This window comes from Danio rerio, chromosome 2 (genome assembly GCF_052040795.2).
Source record: "Danio rerio strain M-AB ecotype USA chromosome 2, GRCz13ab, whole genome shotgun sequence".
NCBI classification, from domain to species: domain Eukaryota; kingdom Metazoa; phylum Chordata; class Actinopteri; order Cypriniformes; family Danionidae; genus Danio; species Danio rerio.
In genome coordinates this window covers 31,003,589-31,019,125 of record NC_141022.1, presented here as the reverse complement: position 1 = coordinate 31,019,125, position 15,537 = coordinate 31,003,589, and the positions used below count along the sequence as shown (strand labels likewise).

The following is a 15,537-nucleotide window of genomic DNA, read 5'->3' as shown; positions in this document are numbered from 1 at the left end:
GAACACAATGGCTGTTTCTGAAATTGCATACTTTCATACCATATAGTATGCTAAAAGCCGAGTTGTATGTGCGAATACATAGAATTCGAAAAACCGTATGCGAGAAGTGCCAAGATGACCTCCTACTTCTGGAAAGATTCTGAAGTGCACATCTGATAGTCGCTATGCTATCCCATGATGCACATTGCACCACGAGAGAATTCATGAATAGGATTGAAGCAATGCAATTGACATAAGTATGTCATGTGATGATGACAAAATAGTATTCGTAGTGCAGCCGAGGTTCATTCATACTACTCACATGCATACTGTATAGAACATACTTTTCTATTGGTCGAACAGTAAATTCAAACTCAAATGCAGTACCTACTGAGCAGTAGGCGAGTTCGCATGCAGCCAATATATTTTATTTTGAGAAACATTTTTAATATTTCAGATCAGTATACATTTTAGGCTAAATATGACTTCTGCTGTCTTCATTAGTTTCAAAAACACTGATTTCTTTACAATTTAAAACAGCATATTTAGATATCTTTTCTGCTAGAGATACTGTTGTCCTAAAGCGTGTATATATATATATATATATATATATATATATATATATATATATATATATATATATATATATATATATATATATATTACATATACTGTAGGAACGGTATAACAGAACATTTTGGTGGTTTTAAAACCTCGACTTTTCCAAAGCACGGTATACCTTAAAAGCGCTTATCATCCCATGCCTAATAACGTTCAGAATTGACAGTGATCTTGGGTTCACTGGTTATTGTCTGTTATAAAACTGATACCATAACGATGCACTGTATAAATTACTCATTTTGACATTCCCAATTTTAACGGAGCAGAATTATATTGCAAAAAGTGCTTGTTATACAGAAACCCTGAAGAAACTCTGGTATATTGAGCGCATTAAGACTAACCTGAATGCCTCAGATTGTCCAACAAATGAAGGCAATGACTTTGATTGGCTTTTAAACCCAGGGAAAGCTCAACTGCAAATATGTTGTAAACAGAAACTTCTGATTTAACTGGATTTAAAAGCAGCCATCTACCATCAGTACCAAAAAGCATTTTTTTTAACTCAAATGTTATTAAAATATATGCACCAATTGGTAACAAAATAATAGCATGTAAAAAAAAAAAAAGACATACATGTGTACATGTTAAACTGTTAGCTAAGCCCAGTCACGCCATGTAGCTGGCTGTCCCGTCTAATCCCATTTCTCTCATCTTACAGACCTGATCCCATTTCCAACATCTATCCCAGACCCATGTAGGGAAATCTCTCTTCTGGAAATGCCCTGCTTCTGCTTGATTTTGCAGAGGGTTATAGCTAATCCTGCGTTGCACAATTTGATCAGCATTGACTATCCAACGTCCTCCCACACTGATTAAACCGAACAAAAAGTAATGGGCTAGGTTAGGTCTAAAGCTGTGTGCTCCGAGTGATTAGGTGACTGATGTGTATGCTTATATAGAACTAATCCTCTTGGTGAAACAGTAACCTTGAGTGCGTTGGGTGCTGATGCAGGCAACAGCAGAGGATGAAAACCTTCCTGCTGGGCTGATTTCAGAACTGTTGAGTGATGAGCGAGCTCCTTTAATACACTGTCAACTCACTCAGCGGGCTTTAAATGAAGTGACTTTATGGGGTAAAAAAAATGACTCTGGACTTTTAATGGCAAGAGCAACATAAGGCCCCAGTGGCTTTGAAAAATAGTATAATCCTTCAGCAGGCCAGTGATTACCACTGCACTAATACCTCTTTCTGTCAACATGAATCAAGAAAGCAGAGCAAAGGTCACAGGGCAATGGCAAGAACAGGAAGAGACCTGTAATAGTTTTTAAACTATAATTGGAACAGGAATTGTAGAAAACCAAAAACAAACATTATGTCACATATCTAGAGCAGATATCACAGACAAACCAGTGCATGGTGTTAAGTAGAGCTTTTGAAATGTGTAAATCTTCAATGGTGAATCAACATGACAATTCTTTAAGAATCATATTTTTTGTATACGAAAAATTACTCAGTGATTTTCAGAATTACTTAATAATCTTAAAAAAAAACAGATAGTGTCTCAGCTACTTGGTACCCATAAGAAGGCCTTAGCAAACTTACAAGGCTGTCTGAAGGTGACTTTAAATCTCATTAAAATAAGCTAAACACCTTCAAATCAAGACATTTCTTAACTCACTAGAAACCTTTTCCTGTGATGAATGTGATAGGCTATGTGCTAGCTTAATTTAGCCTACATTTAAGCTATTTGTAGATCTGGAAAAATCATGTTTTTTTTTCATAAATCCCCAAGTAAACCAATAAATATAATAAAACAAGGCTATATTTTTATAATGTTTTTTCTTTATATATAGTTTTTATAGTTACAAAACTTTAGCAGTAATGCCATAGAAGGACAATTTTGGGTTATTTTCCAACAGCACAAACCAGGTGCTAGTTTAAATCTATTGATATTCTGCAAAGCCTTCTAAGAACTGCTCTGCTTTTTCACTGGAGAGCCACCATAGTGCTAAGTCTGATGTCACTGCATACATCTCATCTTTCCCACCAATGCAAATACGGAAGCGTCAAATACAAATGTGGCATCAATGATGCATTGTTAATGTCAATAACTTTGTGAACCTACATTGGTATCCAAATACAGCACATCCAAAGTATTCATGCAGAGCCACATGGTTTGTATACACGGAGATTATGAGCGATAATGTGCTCATGCAGTATGCCGTAATTTGTATAGATGAAGAACATAAGGAAGAATAAGGTGTTTGCAGAGTGTGCCATAATTTGAATAGACAGACATTAGAAGAAATAATGAGTTCATTATTATGTGAAGTTTTATAAACAAATTTGGGCGACATGGTGGCTCAGTGGTAAGCACGGTCACCTCACAGTAAGAAGGTTGCTGATTTGAGTCCCGGCTTGGTCAGTTTCGGCATTTCGTGGAAGAGTTTGCATGTTCTCCCCATGTTCGCTATGATTTCCCCAACTGTCAAAAGACATGCTCAATAGGTGAATTAAATAAACTAAATTGGCCGTAGTTTATGTGTATGAATGAGTGTGTACGGATGTTTCCCAGTACTGGGTTTCAGTTGGAAGGGCATTCGATGTGTAAAACATATGCTGGATAAGTTGGTGGTTCATTCTGCTGTGGCGACCCTGATTAATAAAGAGACTAAACCGAAGAAATATGAATAAACAAATATATATTTCATCTCGCATCAGGTGCACTCAAATGCACATAAATAGTCTGCCTTCCTTATCATAGTCATCTGCGTTATTCGACAAAACCCACCCCCATATATTCAGACTCCTTCTACTCCTTCCTACCTTAATACTTAATCAAGAACTTAATCAACTGTAAACTCTTGAATTGATGCTTAAAAGAGTTTCTATTCATCTCATTGGCCACAGTACTCCTGCCCTCAGCCCCTAATAAAAGCAGTTCTTTTAGCCCAGCATTGTTTTGGTGCTACTTAAAAACATTTTTCCTGTTTCAAAGCTGGGCTTAGGGTGTCAAAAGGAAAAAAAAAAAAGATTTAAAACTAGGCTCTGGCTCCAAACAAACACTGAAACTGTTTTGGTGAAAAGGGGAACTGTGAACAGTTATGAAAAAATATGTCTTACTATAAAACTCATTTTAAAATTCCGAAGAACTTTTTTTTTTTTTTTTTAATGATTATTATAAAGAACATTCAGTGCAATGGAAAGTTTTCATGCATGTTAAGGGTTCTTGCCAAGAAGCTTTTTATTTGGTAGTGCATGAAAGAAATGCATTTGAGCGCATACAGGAGAGATATGCCATCTTTCCAAAGGGCATCCGTCTCAACAACTGTAAATTTACTTTTACTATTATAAAAACAACAACAATGGTCTGTAGCACTGTTGCATCTAAAACAAACTAAGGTCCCGTTTACATTAATATGTAATGGTGTTAAAAACAATCCACGTCTACACAATGGCACGTGACTGACCACACTTACACTCTATCATGTGCTGCAGCGTATGCGGACGTCTGAGCTCCAGGCAGTCAGCGAGTGCTTTGAGCACACTTCCTCAAATGAGAGCAGCCCACTTCGGGCAGTTTATCAAAGATCAAGTGCAAAGATAAGTTAATATATTAATTTATAACCACGTACACTAGATTCTGCACATTTCACTGGTTGATTGCCTATATTTCCTATATTGTATAAACTTATTGTAGTTGTACTTTTGTAGTGGTATATTTTATATTACTTTTGTATTGATTATTAAAACTGAAACTCAGCAAAGAGACTGGGTATGTTTCATATTTTCAATAAAAATGAAAGGAGCCAGTTAAGTTATAGGCTCTGTTTTGTTATTTGTTATCAACATTTTTGGTGTCTGTTAAGTTGTTAATATCAAAATCAAATTAGGCAGTTCCTTATATCATGTTTTCATTTTATTGATAAGACAACATGTCATGTGAATGAGGTTATAAAGTACACTGTTCCCTTTGAAGATTTACCCGACGTGTCCTCGGGAGTTTGTTTTCCATGTCCACCTTGTAAAGTCAGACTTAAGGAAAGGGTGCAGCAGCATGTTAAAATGAAACGGCCTCTTCAGCATTTTCAAAAAGCCTAGTTTTCAGTGCTCAAAGACTCCACAGTAGTGTGTATGGAAGTTGTAATCGTACCAAAACATATGCGCTTTCGAACTAAAACGTATTCGTGTGAACGGGGAATAACACAACTCAAACATGTTGAACTACTAGGTCTACAATTTAGCAGGATTTGACAAAAAGAGAAACAAACAGTACCTGCTTTACAAAATAAACCCCAATTTTCCTGGGTAACCAGTGTTAATATTCAGCATAAGCCAATATTGCACAGCAACATCCATACAAGCTCAACACACATACACAGCGTGAGACGGTAAAAATACAACATGCCTTAGGGAACTGCCAGTGGGCTCTCTAATAGAATACTTCCCCTCAGGCCACGGCAAACAAAGACTAAACTGTTCAATGTCACAGTGACTCATTTGATTCACAGAGGGAAATGCCACAGATTTAGGAATCAAAGGTACCCTGCGAGCACCAACTTTTTCCAGCAGAGTGACTATTATTCAAGAACAAATTCAATAAAGTGTTATCAGTACAAAAGGCTATCTTTTACAAGTTATCTTTCGCCTTTATTTCCAAGCTAGGAGGAGGCCATGTTGCAATGTCATTGATATGATAAAGTACAGTGTTGTTTAAGGTGCAGCCTATAATAAGGGTCAAATACATTGTGTGCATGTAGATATGAGTGTTTTGTTCAATGAAACACGTTTGAGCTGATGTCACTTACCTCTGTGAGCGCATGGAGCTGACCTTCCTGTACACACACCCCCATGAATCTACATCACAAAAACACACACAGAAAAGCGAGTTTAATGCTCTGAAACAACAGCAACATGCAAGAGCAAATTCAGCATTATCACCTAGACTGAGCTGCTGCCATCTGTGCCAGCGCTTTCTCTGAGGCTGCTGTCCAATAGGCTTATTTAATGTCTATGCTCATTTCGGTGTCAAAAATGGTTTTTACAAATGACACCATAAACTCAGACAGGTTTATGGTGCTGTATATCAACAAACGCTATAAAATGTGAGACTGTCTCCAGTCGGCTGGAGGTTGAGACTGTCATATGAACGGGCGCAATGGTATAGTAAAAGCAAGATTTCTGCTGTAAAACAAACAGTTAACTGGTTTTCCGTTCTGCTGTTTTTTTTCCCCTTTTTTTTTAAAGATGGAAGACAGAAAAGAGAGTAAAACAAAATGTGAGAATTCATTTTTTTATTTTACTTAGGATGCAATGCAAATATTCTTATATTATAAAAATATTAAGGGGTAGTCCACTATGATATCATATTTTAAACTTTAATTCATCTGTAATGTAGCTGTGTGAACATAAACAACATCTCTGAACGTAATACGCTGAAAGTTCAATGCAAAGGGAGACATTGGCTTTTAGCAGTTAGCTTAGCTTACAGTGAACAAAGTTTGGAGACTACAAAGAAATACATCCAGGTTAATGAGATCATAAACCCTTCAGGTTATGGGCATACACCCTGGGAAGCAAAGGGGCGTCGATAGATGCCCTGAAATGTTATAGCACAGAAAGCACACTGCTATTTCCACAGAGCTTGTTTTTTTTCTATATTTAGTATTCCAAAAGACAAAAAACAAAGAGACAAGTGCTTACAATTTAATTTTAAAACGTTCCAGAGAATTTAAAATATATATATATAACTAGCATTCCAAAATCTCTACCAGTTTAACGCTGGATTCAGCTAAAAACTCCCCAAAGGAGTAGCAGCTCCAACCATAATAGACTAAGCTGTGGGTTGTGAGCCACAACCTGTAAGTATTTTTGTTTGTTAAAATTGATCTGGTAAATGCATAGTAGCTAGCGTTAACGGCATGTTGTAAAAAGTATGTAAACATCAGGAAATGTTGTTTGGCACCGGTAACAATTTAGCTACAAACTCATATTTATCTGTCAAACCCCTGCACCCACAATCTTCATTAGCACTGCAGTGTCTCGCTATGCGTCTGCTTTCCCTGCGTTCTACATCTCGAATAACGAATTTGCAAAAGATATGTGAACGTTTCATATTACTTGCACATGCTTATTCCGAATATATATGAAAGACACTTGTCAGATTTATTTTAGAGAGCGGGCATGAAGTTTAGCTGTGTCCTCTTAATTTTCTGTCAGATTCAGGCTCAAACAGTCACTCTGACTGACAGTATTTACAACAGAGACACAGTGTGTGCTAGTAGAGGCGTGACGCATCCTGGTGTAGTGTGGCGGATAAGCGAATAATAGCACACTATGTTAGCTGACCAATCAGAGCCTTTAAACAGTGGGCTTTTGGAGGAACTAGGAAATATGACAGTTGTTTTTTATGTTAGCTGAGTAGCTGTACACAATTAAAGCTAGATATAATAAAAAAATTAAGTGTTTTTCTACAAATGAAGCATGAGCACACATTGAGTGTGGTCTCCACAGCAATGACTGAATTTGCACACTGAATTAATTGTGTAATGAATGAGTAGTTTTATCTATCACACAACAGTCAGCAATATTTTTTAAAGTGAATGGATTTTTTGTATTTATTGTATTTAACAATTATGCATTAAATTAATCAGATTCAGAACTGACAGAAATATTTAGAAACATTACAAAAGTTTTTACTATTTTGCTTAGTACTTTACTAAGTCCTAAATACTATACTTATAAGACTTGAGATGCTTGAGAGAAATCTTTTAAAACATAAAAAACAATTAAATGGTACTACGTACTGTATATGACCAAATAAATACAACTAAATTGATCACATGTTGTACTGTGCATCTTTACTTTAACACCAAAGCAAAACATGACAAAAAAGCTATTAGCAGAGTCAACTTTTCAGAAAGCCAACACTTGTACAAGCAAATCATGAACAGTCAAAACGATAGGATAAAACACACAAACACACACGCACACACATTTGTTTTTGTGAAAAGTGGGGACATTGCATAGGTTTCCATTCATTTTATACTGTCCAAACCGTATATTGTATTGCCCTCACCCCACCCCTAAACCCAACCATCACAGGAGACAGTGTGCAGTTTTACTCTCTGATTAAACTCATTCTGTGGGATTTATAAGCATTTTGAGAAATGAGGACATCACCAATGTCCTCATAATTCACCTCCTTTTTGTAATACCTGTGTCATACCCATGTCATTATACAGATTTGTGTCCTGATATGTCACAAAAACACGTATACACACACACCTAAGATATGTCCACTATAAGGCTTACACAATACAGTCATACAGTGTGTTGCCTTTCACTAATTTGTTCTTAGTCATGACACAAAAGGTATCTATATCTCTGAACGGCACCCTCACACTCGTCGTCACACAGGACACAAATTTGTCAGTGTTCTCCAAATTACGGCCCCATAAACCCCAAGCGTGACTTTTATTGTGGGTCTGTGTTGGGATCTCTTCAACAAAGATCCCTCAGCCTTCTCCTGTCTCGCTGGTCTCTCCACCCCCATTCAATAAGACGCAACAATGATGTGATTGTAAACCACACACAGACCCTCTCTCTCTCACTTTCATCCACCCACAAACTCACATTCTGCTCTGCAAACAAGCCAAATATCAAGAAAAATGAAAACAATGCCAGACATATTCAGAGAAAATAAAATGCGTATAGTAGAGTTGATTAAAAAGACTACAGCTTTCTAAATTTAAGTGTCATTTTGTCATATAACCTATTAATTCCTAGATAAAAATAAACCATCAAATATATAAAAACAAATAATAAATTAATCAAATAAAAATAAATGGTCCACATCGGCACAACTTTTCGATTTCCAATTTTGCTGGACATTCTCAAATGACAAAACGCACAATTGCCTCGCCGTGCTGATGTAAAGATCGAAGAGTACAGCTTTCTTTTTGATCTCAATGAAATCTAGACCCAGGATGTCGTTTCACTCCATTTATTGTTAATGGATTTCTGACCTGATTTCTGCGGAACGGGGAGGAAGAGGTCATCCCTGCGTTTCCATTACAAAAGAGAGAACGATTCGCAATGAAAGCGACACTCCCACGGTCTCACCGTTTGAAAGACAGCATTAATTTTGAGCCACTGGCAGTGCATAAAGCGAGGCACACTCCCTGTTCAAAGAGTAGGAAAGCTAATATTAATATTAAACTGCATCAGCCACTGCTTTATATGAATCCCGCAGTCCTGTTTTTCTTTGAAACACGTGTTATTTCCATCATTTCTTTTAGTTACAAGCATTAAATTCACTTTTATTGGGCACAGCTCCTTAGTTTCTTGTTAGAGTAAACCGCAAATGCAATCACCAGCTCCATAAAGTAACCGCACAGAGACACTCGGCAGTAGAAAACTTAAAAAGAGAGCATACTGGCATTTACAATCACATTTTTCATGAAGCCAGGCCCGAACTTTGAGCCTTGCTCATTTTACAATCCTCCTCTCCTCTAGTCTTTGTAGCAATTGTTGTCCTTTCTCCATCTAAAAAAAAAGCTTCTCTGCCTGATCATTTTAACACAAATGAATAAGAAAAGAAAGCGTTAGTTCCTTTTTAAATTCACAGAAAACCAACACAAAGGAAAACGCACTGAGATAACTTTGTAATACTGAAAGCAAACCTGAGAATGTTTGGGTGAGACAGTCTGTTCATGAGTTGTACTTCTCGCAGCATGTTGGCACGATTACTGCTCAGCTTGTTCATCTTTAGTGCCATCACCTGGTCCGAAGCTCTGTGGCGCACCTAAAATGAAGACAAATAAACAGCATTATTTTAGTGCGTGTCTGTATATCTTGAGTAATCTGTTGGTGCAAACTAAATAAATAATTATATAATGAATATCCTGATACATTAGTGTTCATGCTTTCATTTTCAAGACCAAGCCCAAATATGCATAATAGCTTTTATGATGTAGCTATATTCTGTATATTTTTTTTAATCATAAAAAAAAAAAAAAAGTGTGCTGGTTGAATAAACTGGCTGTACTTGTGTAAATGTGATGTAATTGTTATAAGTTGAAAGTAGGAATGCACCAGTGTATCAGCTGCTGATTGGATTAATTTAAAGCTATAGGTAATAATATAGAAAAGGCCCAATGCTTTTTTTTTTTTATTGTAATAGTATGCAAAAAGTACATAAGTGGAGATCACATACAAATGGAAGCAGAACAGAAAACAACAACAACAACAGCAAACAGATGAAAAATAAACAAAAAAATAATAATAAATTACAAATACTATATTAACCACTACTACAGCAATTACTAATGCTACTTCTACAGCTGCTACTACTACCAGAACTATGACTACAACTACAACAACTACTTCTACTACTACTACTACTACTACTACTGCAACAACTACTACGAGTACTATTACTACTACTACAATAACTACTACAACAGGTACAACAACTACTACTACTGCATCATCAACAACAACAACTACTACTACTTCTACTACTACTACTACTACTACAATGACTACTACAATGGGTACTACTACTACTGCAACAATAACAACTACTACTACAATGAGTACTACAACAACAACTACTACTACTACTACTACTACTACTATTACTACTACTACTACTACTACTACAACGGGTGCTACTACTACTACTGCAACAACAACGAGTACTACTACTACAACAGAGTATTACTACAACAATAATATTACTATGACGACGAGTACTACTACTACTTTAACTGCTACTACTACTACTACTACAACTTCTACCACTACTACTACAACTTCTACTACTACTACTACTACTACTTCAACGACCACACCTACTACTATAACTGCAACTACTACAACCACAACAACTACTATTACAACTACAACTTTAATGACTACTTACTACGACCAGCACTACTACTTCTTCACCTTTTATTACTACTTCTATTATTACAATAAGGACTACAACTACTACAATGAGAACTACTACAACTACTACTGATACCACAACTACAACTACTACAACAACACAACAACAACTGCTACTACAAGGACCACAACGACAACTACTATTACTATTACAGCATCAACAACAACCTGAATAATGTCAATGGTAGAAATACTAATAATGATGTTATAACAGGAAATAACAGATAATAGGAGGACAAGTCAGAACAGTGATAAGAGTAACGACTAAGATAAATAGAAGTAATAATAATGCTAATAATAATGATGATCAGGAGGCGAGGATGGAAAAAGAGCCGATGCTTATGGTTTATTAATTACATGGATGTCTTTAGTTTTGAATAATCCAACGTTCTTAAGAGTTTTTGTTTCAAAAGAAAAGCTACTCTTCTTTAAAAAAATAAAATATTGCTAGCAAATCTTGAATAGCGAACAAAAAAACCTAACCTTTGAAAAGAGTTCAATTGTATTATTTTAACCTGAATTTTTGCCTCTTCTAAAATGCTGGACAGTTCATTGTGAAATGGATCCAATCAATGTTAAATACAATTCAGTAAAATGTATTTAACGTGCACACACACTAGAAAAAAATAGCTAGTACTGCATGACCTACTGGTCCTACACCACCCAACCCGCTCTGAGCTGGGATCGAAACACCAACTTTCCGCATGCGAAAGTTTTAAGTGAGGTTTACCTGCACAGCATCAATATAAGAATTGGACAAGGTATTTTGTTTAAATTGGTAAAAATAAATAAATAAATAAATAAAATCTGTGCATCCATAGTTAAGAGCTGGTCATATAAAATGTGTAAATTTGAGTCAAAACAGCACCAGTAATTCCCTTTAAACCAACACATGAAGATGCATTTCCAACACATCTATTGAACTGGTCAACAACACTACCATGACAAGAAAAAACAGGTATGATTGAGCATTCTATCCTTTTTATGAGCCCATCTTGTGACATCATGTCCTGTTTTTGGTAAATTTAGATGTATTTTGTCTGCGTTGCATTCATATTTTAGCTAAACCACACCTCAGTTGTTTGGAAATGTTAACCCTGTTCAAGTAAACCACACTAACAGAGCAAATCGCGCCACAGTTATTTGTAATCTAAGCGAACATGTTAAGTGTGAACAACAGACTTTCCTCTAAATGTGAAACCACACAGGCATGTAAAAGGAGTAGAAGGATCTCATTGAAGTTCTTATATGGTCTGAAAGTTTATCTTAAAGGCATACAAAGACTGCAGATTTTCGTTCAGTATCTCGCTTCTTATAAACTACTGACTGAGGTATTTCCTTACATTGCAAACTAGAAAGTAAAACCCACAGCTTTATACCAACAATACCACTTAAATGAGAAGTACCATTAATGACCACAAAGAATGAGAATGAACAGAATCGTTATTTCACAACAAAAATTCAAAATCACAAGATAAATAAAGGAAATAAACACTACACGATGAGACACTACTGGACATCAGCAGTTAGGGGTTTCGCAACATCTCTGAACAGTGCTTCTGCAGATCTGTTTCCCAGTTTCCTCTCTGTGCTTTCATCTCTCTGACCAAATATAAACCACAAATATAAACCACAGGATGTCCTCATGAGTGCGAAAAAAATAACCATCTTCTATGTTTGAAAAATGCTGACTTCCTCAAATCGTATGAAGTGATGAAAAGACAACACAGGATCACTCAAAATGAACTGCTAGGGAAATAAAACATTGAAAGTGTGTGGTTATCTGTAAATTTTGCATTTGTAACACCCAGAAACAGTGTGAGCTTTTTGAAATATCACTTTAGCATGGCACAGGCTGTATGGCGACCAATCTCACTTTGGGAGATCAGCCGTCTAGGAAGCGCCCGTTTCATGCGGCCACCTACAGTGAGAGCCGCCTGTCAGACATGGACCCAGATGCTTCCTCTACAGCACCCAAACTCTCAATCTGTTCTGCTATTATCAAGTCACAGCTTGATGCCCACGCCACAGATACAGAGTTCTGGGATAATGTTTCGGTTCCCCTAAAATGTGGACAGATTAGAGAATTGAGCAATTAGATTATTTAGGGATTCTGTGTGGTTTTAGGATGTTTGCTTCTCATATGATAGCACAGTATAATAGATTGAAGCTTGTTTCTTCTAATAAACTGAAAAAGGCTGTAATTGCATTAGCTTCCCAGACGGGTTCTTGTGGACCCCCAACACAGCTGGTATTTGGCTCACCGTATTACCCCTGCCTGTGCCACATGCAGACACCCCCTGCCTGTCATCCTAAAACCATTAAATCTCAGCCACCTGTGTGGGCAAGGGAGGGAATATTCTTAATGGATATATAACAAATCACCAGATACTATCCAGTAATGTTAAACATAAGGAAAGAATGATTAGGGATTTCTTGGAAATGCAAGTCTGATTGACCAATGCTTTATCATTTATACAGGAATAGGCATGGGCCGGTATAACTTTGACAGTATGATAACTTTGGATAAAAATACCACGGCATCACTGTATTGTGATTTCATAAATTATTAGAATAAATTATTTTCAAAATGTCTGGTTTAAAAACAACAACTGTTTATCCCATTAAACATATATAGTTTATTTTAGGAAACATTTATAATATTTTTAAACATTTCAGGCTGAATGATGTCTTCATTAGTTTCAATAACACGTTTATTTACAACACATTAAAAAAAAAAACCTTACATATACCTTAGAAATGGTATAACAGAAAATGTTTGCGGCTTTAAAACACTGACTTTTCCAAACCGTATAAACCTAAAAACCGGTTATCCCATGCTTACACAGGAATAACATTGCATGTTCTAGATTAGTCAAAGTTTACGAAAGGCTTAAACATTTGCATTTTCTGGACACTTGTCTTGTGAAAGAGTAGGGCTGTGCAATTTGGGGAAAATGTCTAATAGTGATTTTCTTGACAGATATTGCGATTTTGATTTGGTTTGCAATTTAATTTGGTAGTCCAGCTTCAGCCCAATAATCTGTATTGTAGCTTCTTACTGCTAAAATGCAGTGAGTTGAACTGAAAAGATATTAACTTATATTAACAAACAACTCTGAAATTGTACTTTGCTTGCTACTAGATTAAGAGTCACTAGCAATACTTTTAGTTGACTTTTTAGCACTCCTTATATAGCCGCATGTGGTGCTTTTTTAGGTGCTGATTGTTGTATTTCCTTATGCTGTGGCAACAATTATGCGACAGCTCTTACTAATTACCTGGTTTTGTTTGGTGTCTGTGACTTTGAAACAGATATTCCCATGTTACTGATGTGCTGTTTTTCTGTGATATTAATTCATCCATTAATGCTTCTGAAGCAGTAGATGCCATTATACCACTTGTTCACACTTTACTGTTTGTTTGTTTGTTTTTTTATTGTGTGCATTCACCATAGTTCGGTTGCGCAATTCTGATTGGGCAGAACGAACGCTTTCTCACTCAATTGGCTAGTAAGACTCACACACAGACGGTCACGCATTTGCTCTGGATGGGGTGAGTTAAATAATACATATTTCATATCGCAGCCCGTTTCACATTGCAGTTCGATGCAAAGTGAAGGCAGATTTATTCTTTTCAGTAGCACAGAATGTAGGTTGTTCACATAAATACCACAAAAGATAATCAAATATGGGGCAACTGCAGGCCACAATATAAAGTGCTTGGAAAAACCTTTTGCAACATGCACTCTAGAAGTTAAGTGGAAAAAATTGCACCTGAAAGGATCCAACAGCTTGTCACTAGCTCAGTACCTTTAAATGTACAACTTTGTACCTTATATTACACTAAAGGTTCAGCTTAAGGGTACAATTTAAAGTTTCTAATATCTGTCTTCAGGAGGTGTCAGTCTCATCACTCTTTCCATTTTAAAAGAGCCTTGAATTTGCGATCCCGTGGAGTCTGCTATTGCCAAACAACCATAAGCTGTGCTCGCATTAAAAGGTCCCATGAAATTAATATATTTTTTTAGTATCAGTCTTATACATTTTCAAGATATTATTAAAGCTAGCGTGCTCCAAAACACTGACAAAACAAGAGCGTTGATAAAACGCTATTGGCAATTTTGAAAAAGGGGAGGAGCTACACTATATCCCACCCTCCCTCCAGTGTTTCGGTTGAGCTTACGTAAACACTGAATAAAAATTCACATTTCAAAGCACTTGATGTCACATCAACAATAACTACTACTAAGTAGTTAGTCTCTTAAAATTCAAGTTTGCTTAGACCTTTAAAGGTTCTGCTTAAGTGACAAGTTGTTGTACATTTATAGTAAGCATTTAACAGACGCTTTATTAAAAATTACTAACACCCAAGAACACACAACACCGAATACTGTGTTTCCTGAGGATCAGTTAAGGGTTTGGTGCCTTGCTTAATGGCCTGTTGACACTGAGTGGTGAGGTATGGTATGGTACGGTAGGATATGATATGGCATGGTTCGGTATGCTTTTATGGCCTTTTCCACTGTCAAAACGTACCAAAAAAACAAACTGTACCATACTACTTTTTGGGTACTCTTTCCTAGCACAACAAAACTGTTCTGCTATTGGTTTACAGAGATACATCACTAGTGCGTGCACAAGCAGGAAAATGAAAACAGAAAGCTTCATTTTTAAATACACAGCCAAGACATTACACCGTAATAATATATACATATAATAACAAGCCAAAGTTGACTCGAGCTCAAACAAACCTTGTCGTCACCTTGATGAACAGCCACAAAGCCAAGATGAAGAGCAGAATCTAACTGGTGTCCTATTGTTTACGAGGCCATCTAAGAGCACGAGTGGTTTCACTTTCTGGAGAGTTTGCGTGCTTGCTGCGCGTATATATTTGAAATAATGAACTTGAGCTGATAATAATAACATGGACGTGATTATTGAAGTCCTTCAGACATATAATCGTTTCAGAAATGGACAAACATGAATGTGACGCGCAAAAAAACAGAGAAGCCTTAAAAACAACAAAAGAGCAAATAATTC

General features: G+C 36.4%; 1 protein-coding gene across 2 annotated transcripts in view; it reads right to left on the bottom strand.

The window, feature by feature from the left end:
- Positions 1-15,537, bottom strand: part of tesk2 (testis associated actin remodelling kinase 2) — a 46,437-nt gene that overhangs the window by 21,831 nt on the left and 9,069 nt on the right. For both annotated transcript variants that reach the window (XM_087239873.1, NM_001110476.1), the window contains exons 3-4: positions 9,226-9,347; positions 5,350-5,398 (exon numbers count right to left, since the gene is read on the bottom strand). In XM_087239873.1, the coding sequence (XP_087095999.1) occupies positions 5,350-5,398; positions 9,226-9,347 (171 nt within the window). The remainder of the gene's footprint in view (positions 1-5,349; positions 5,399-9,225; positions 9,348-15,537) is intronic.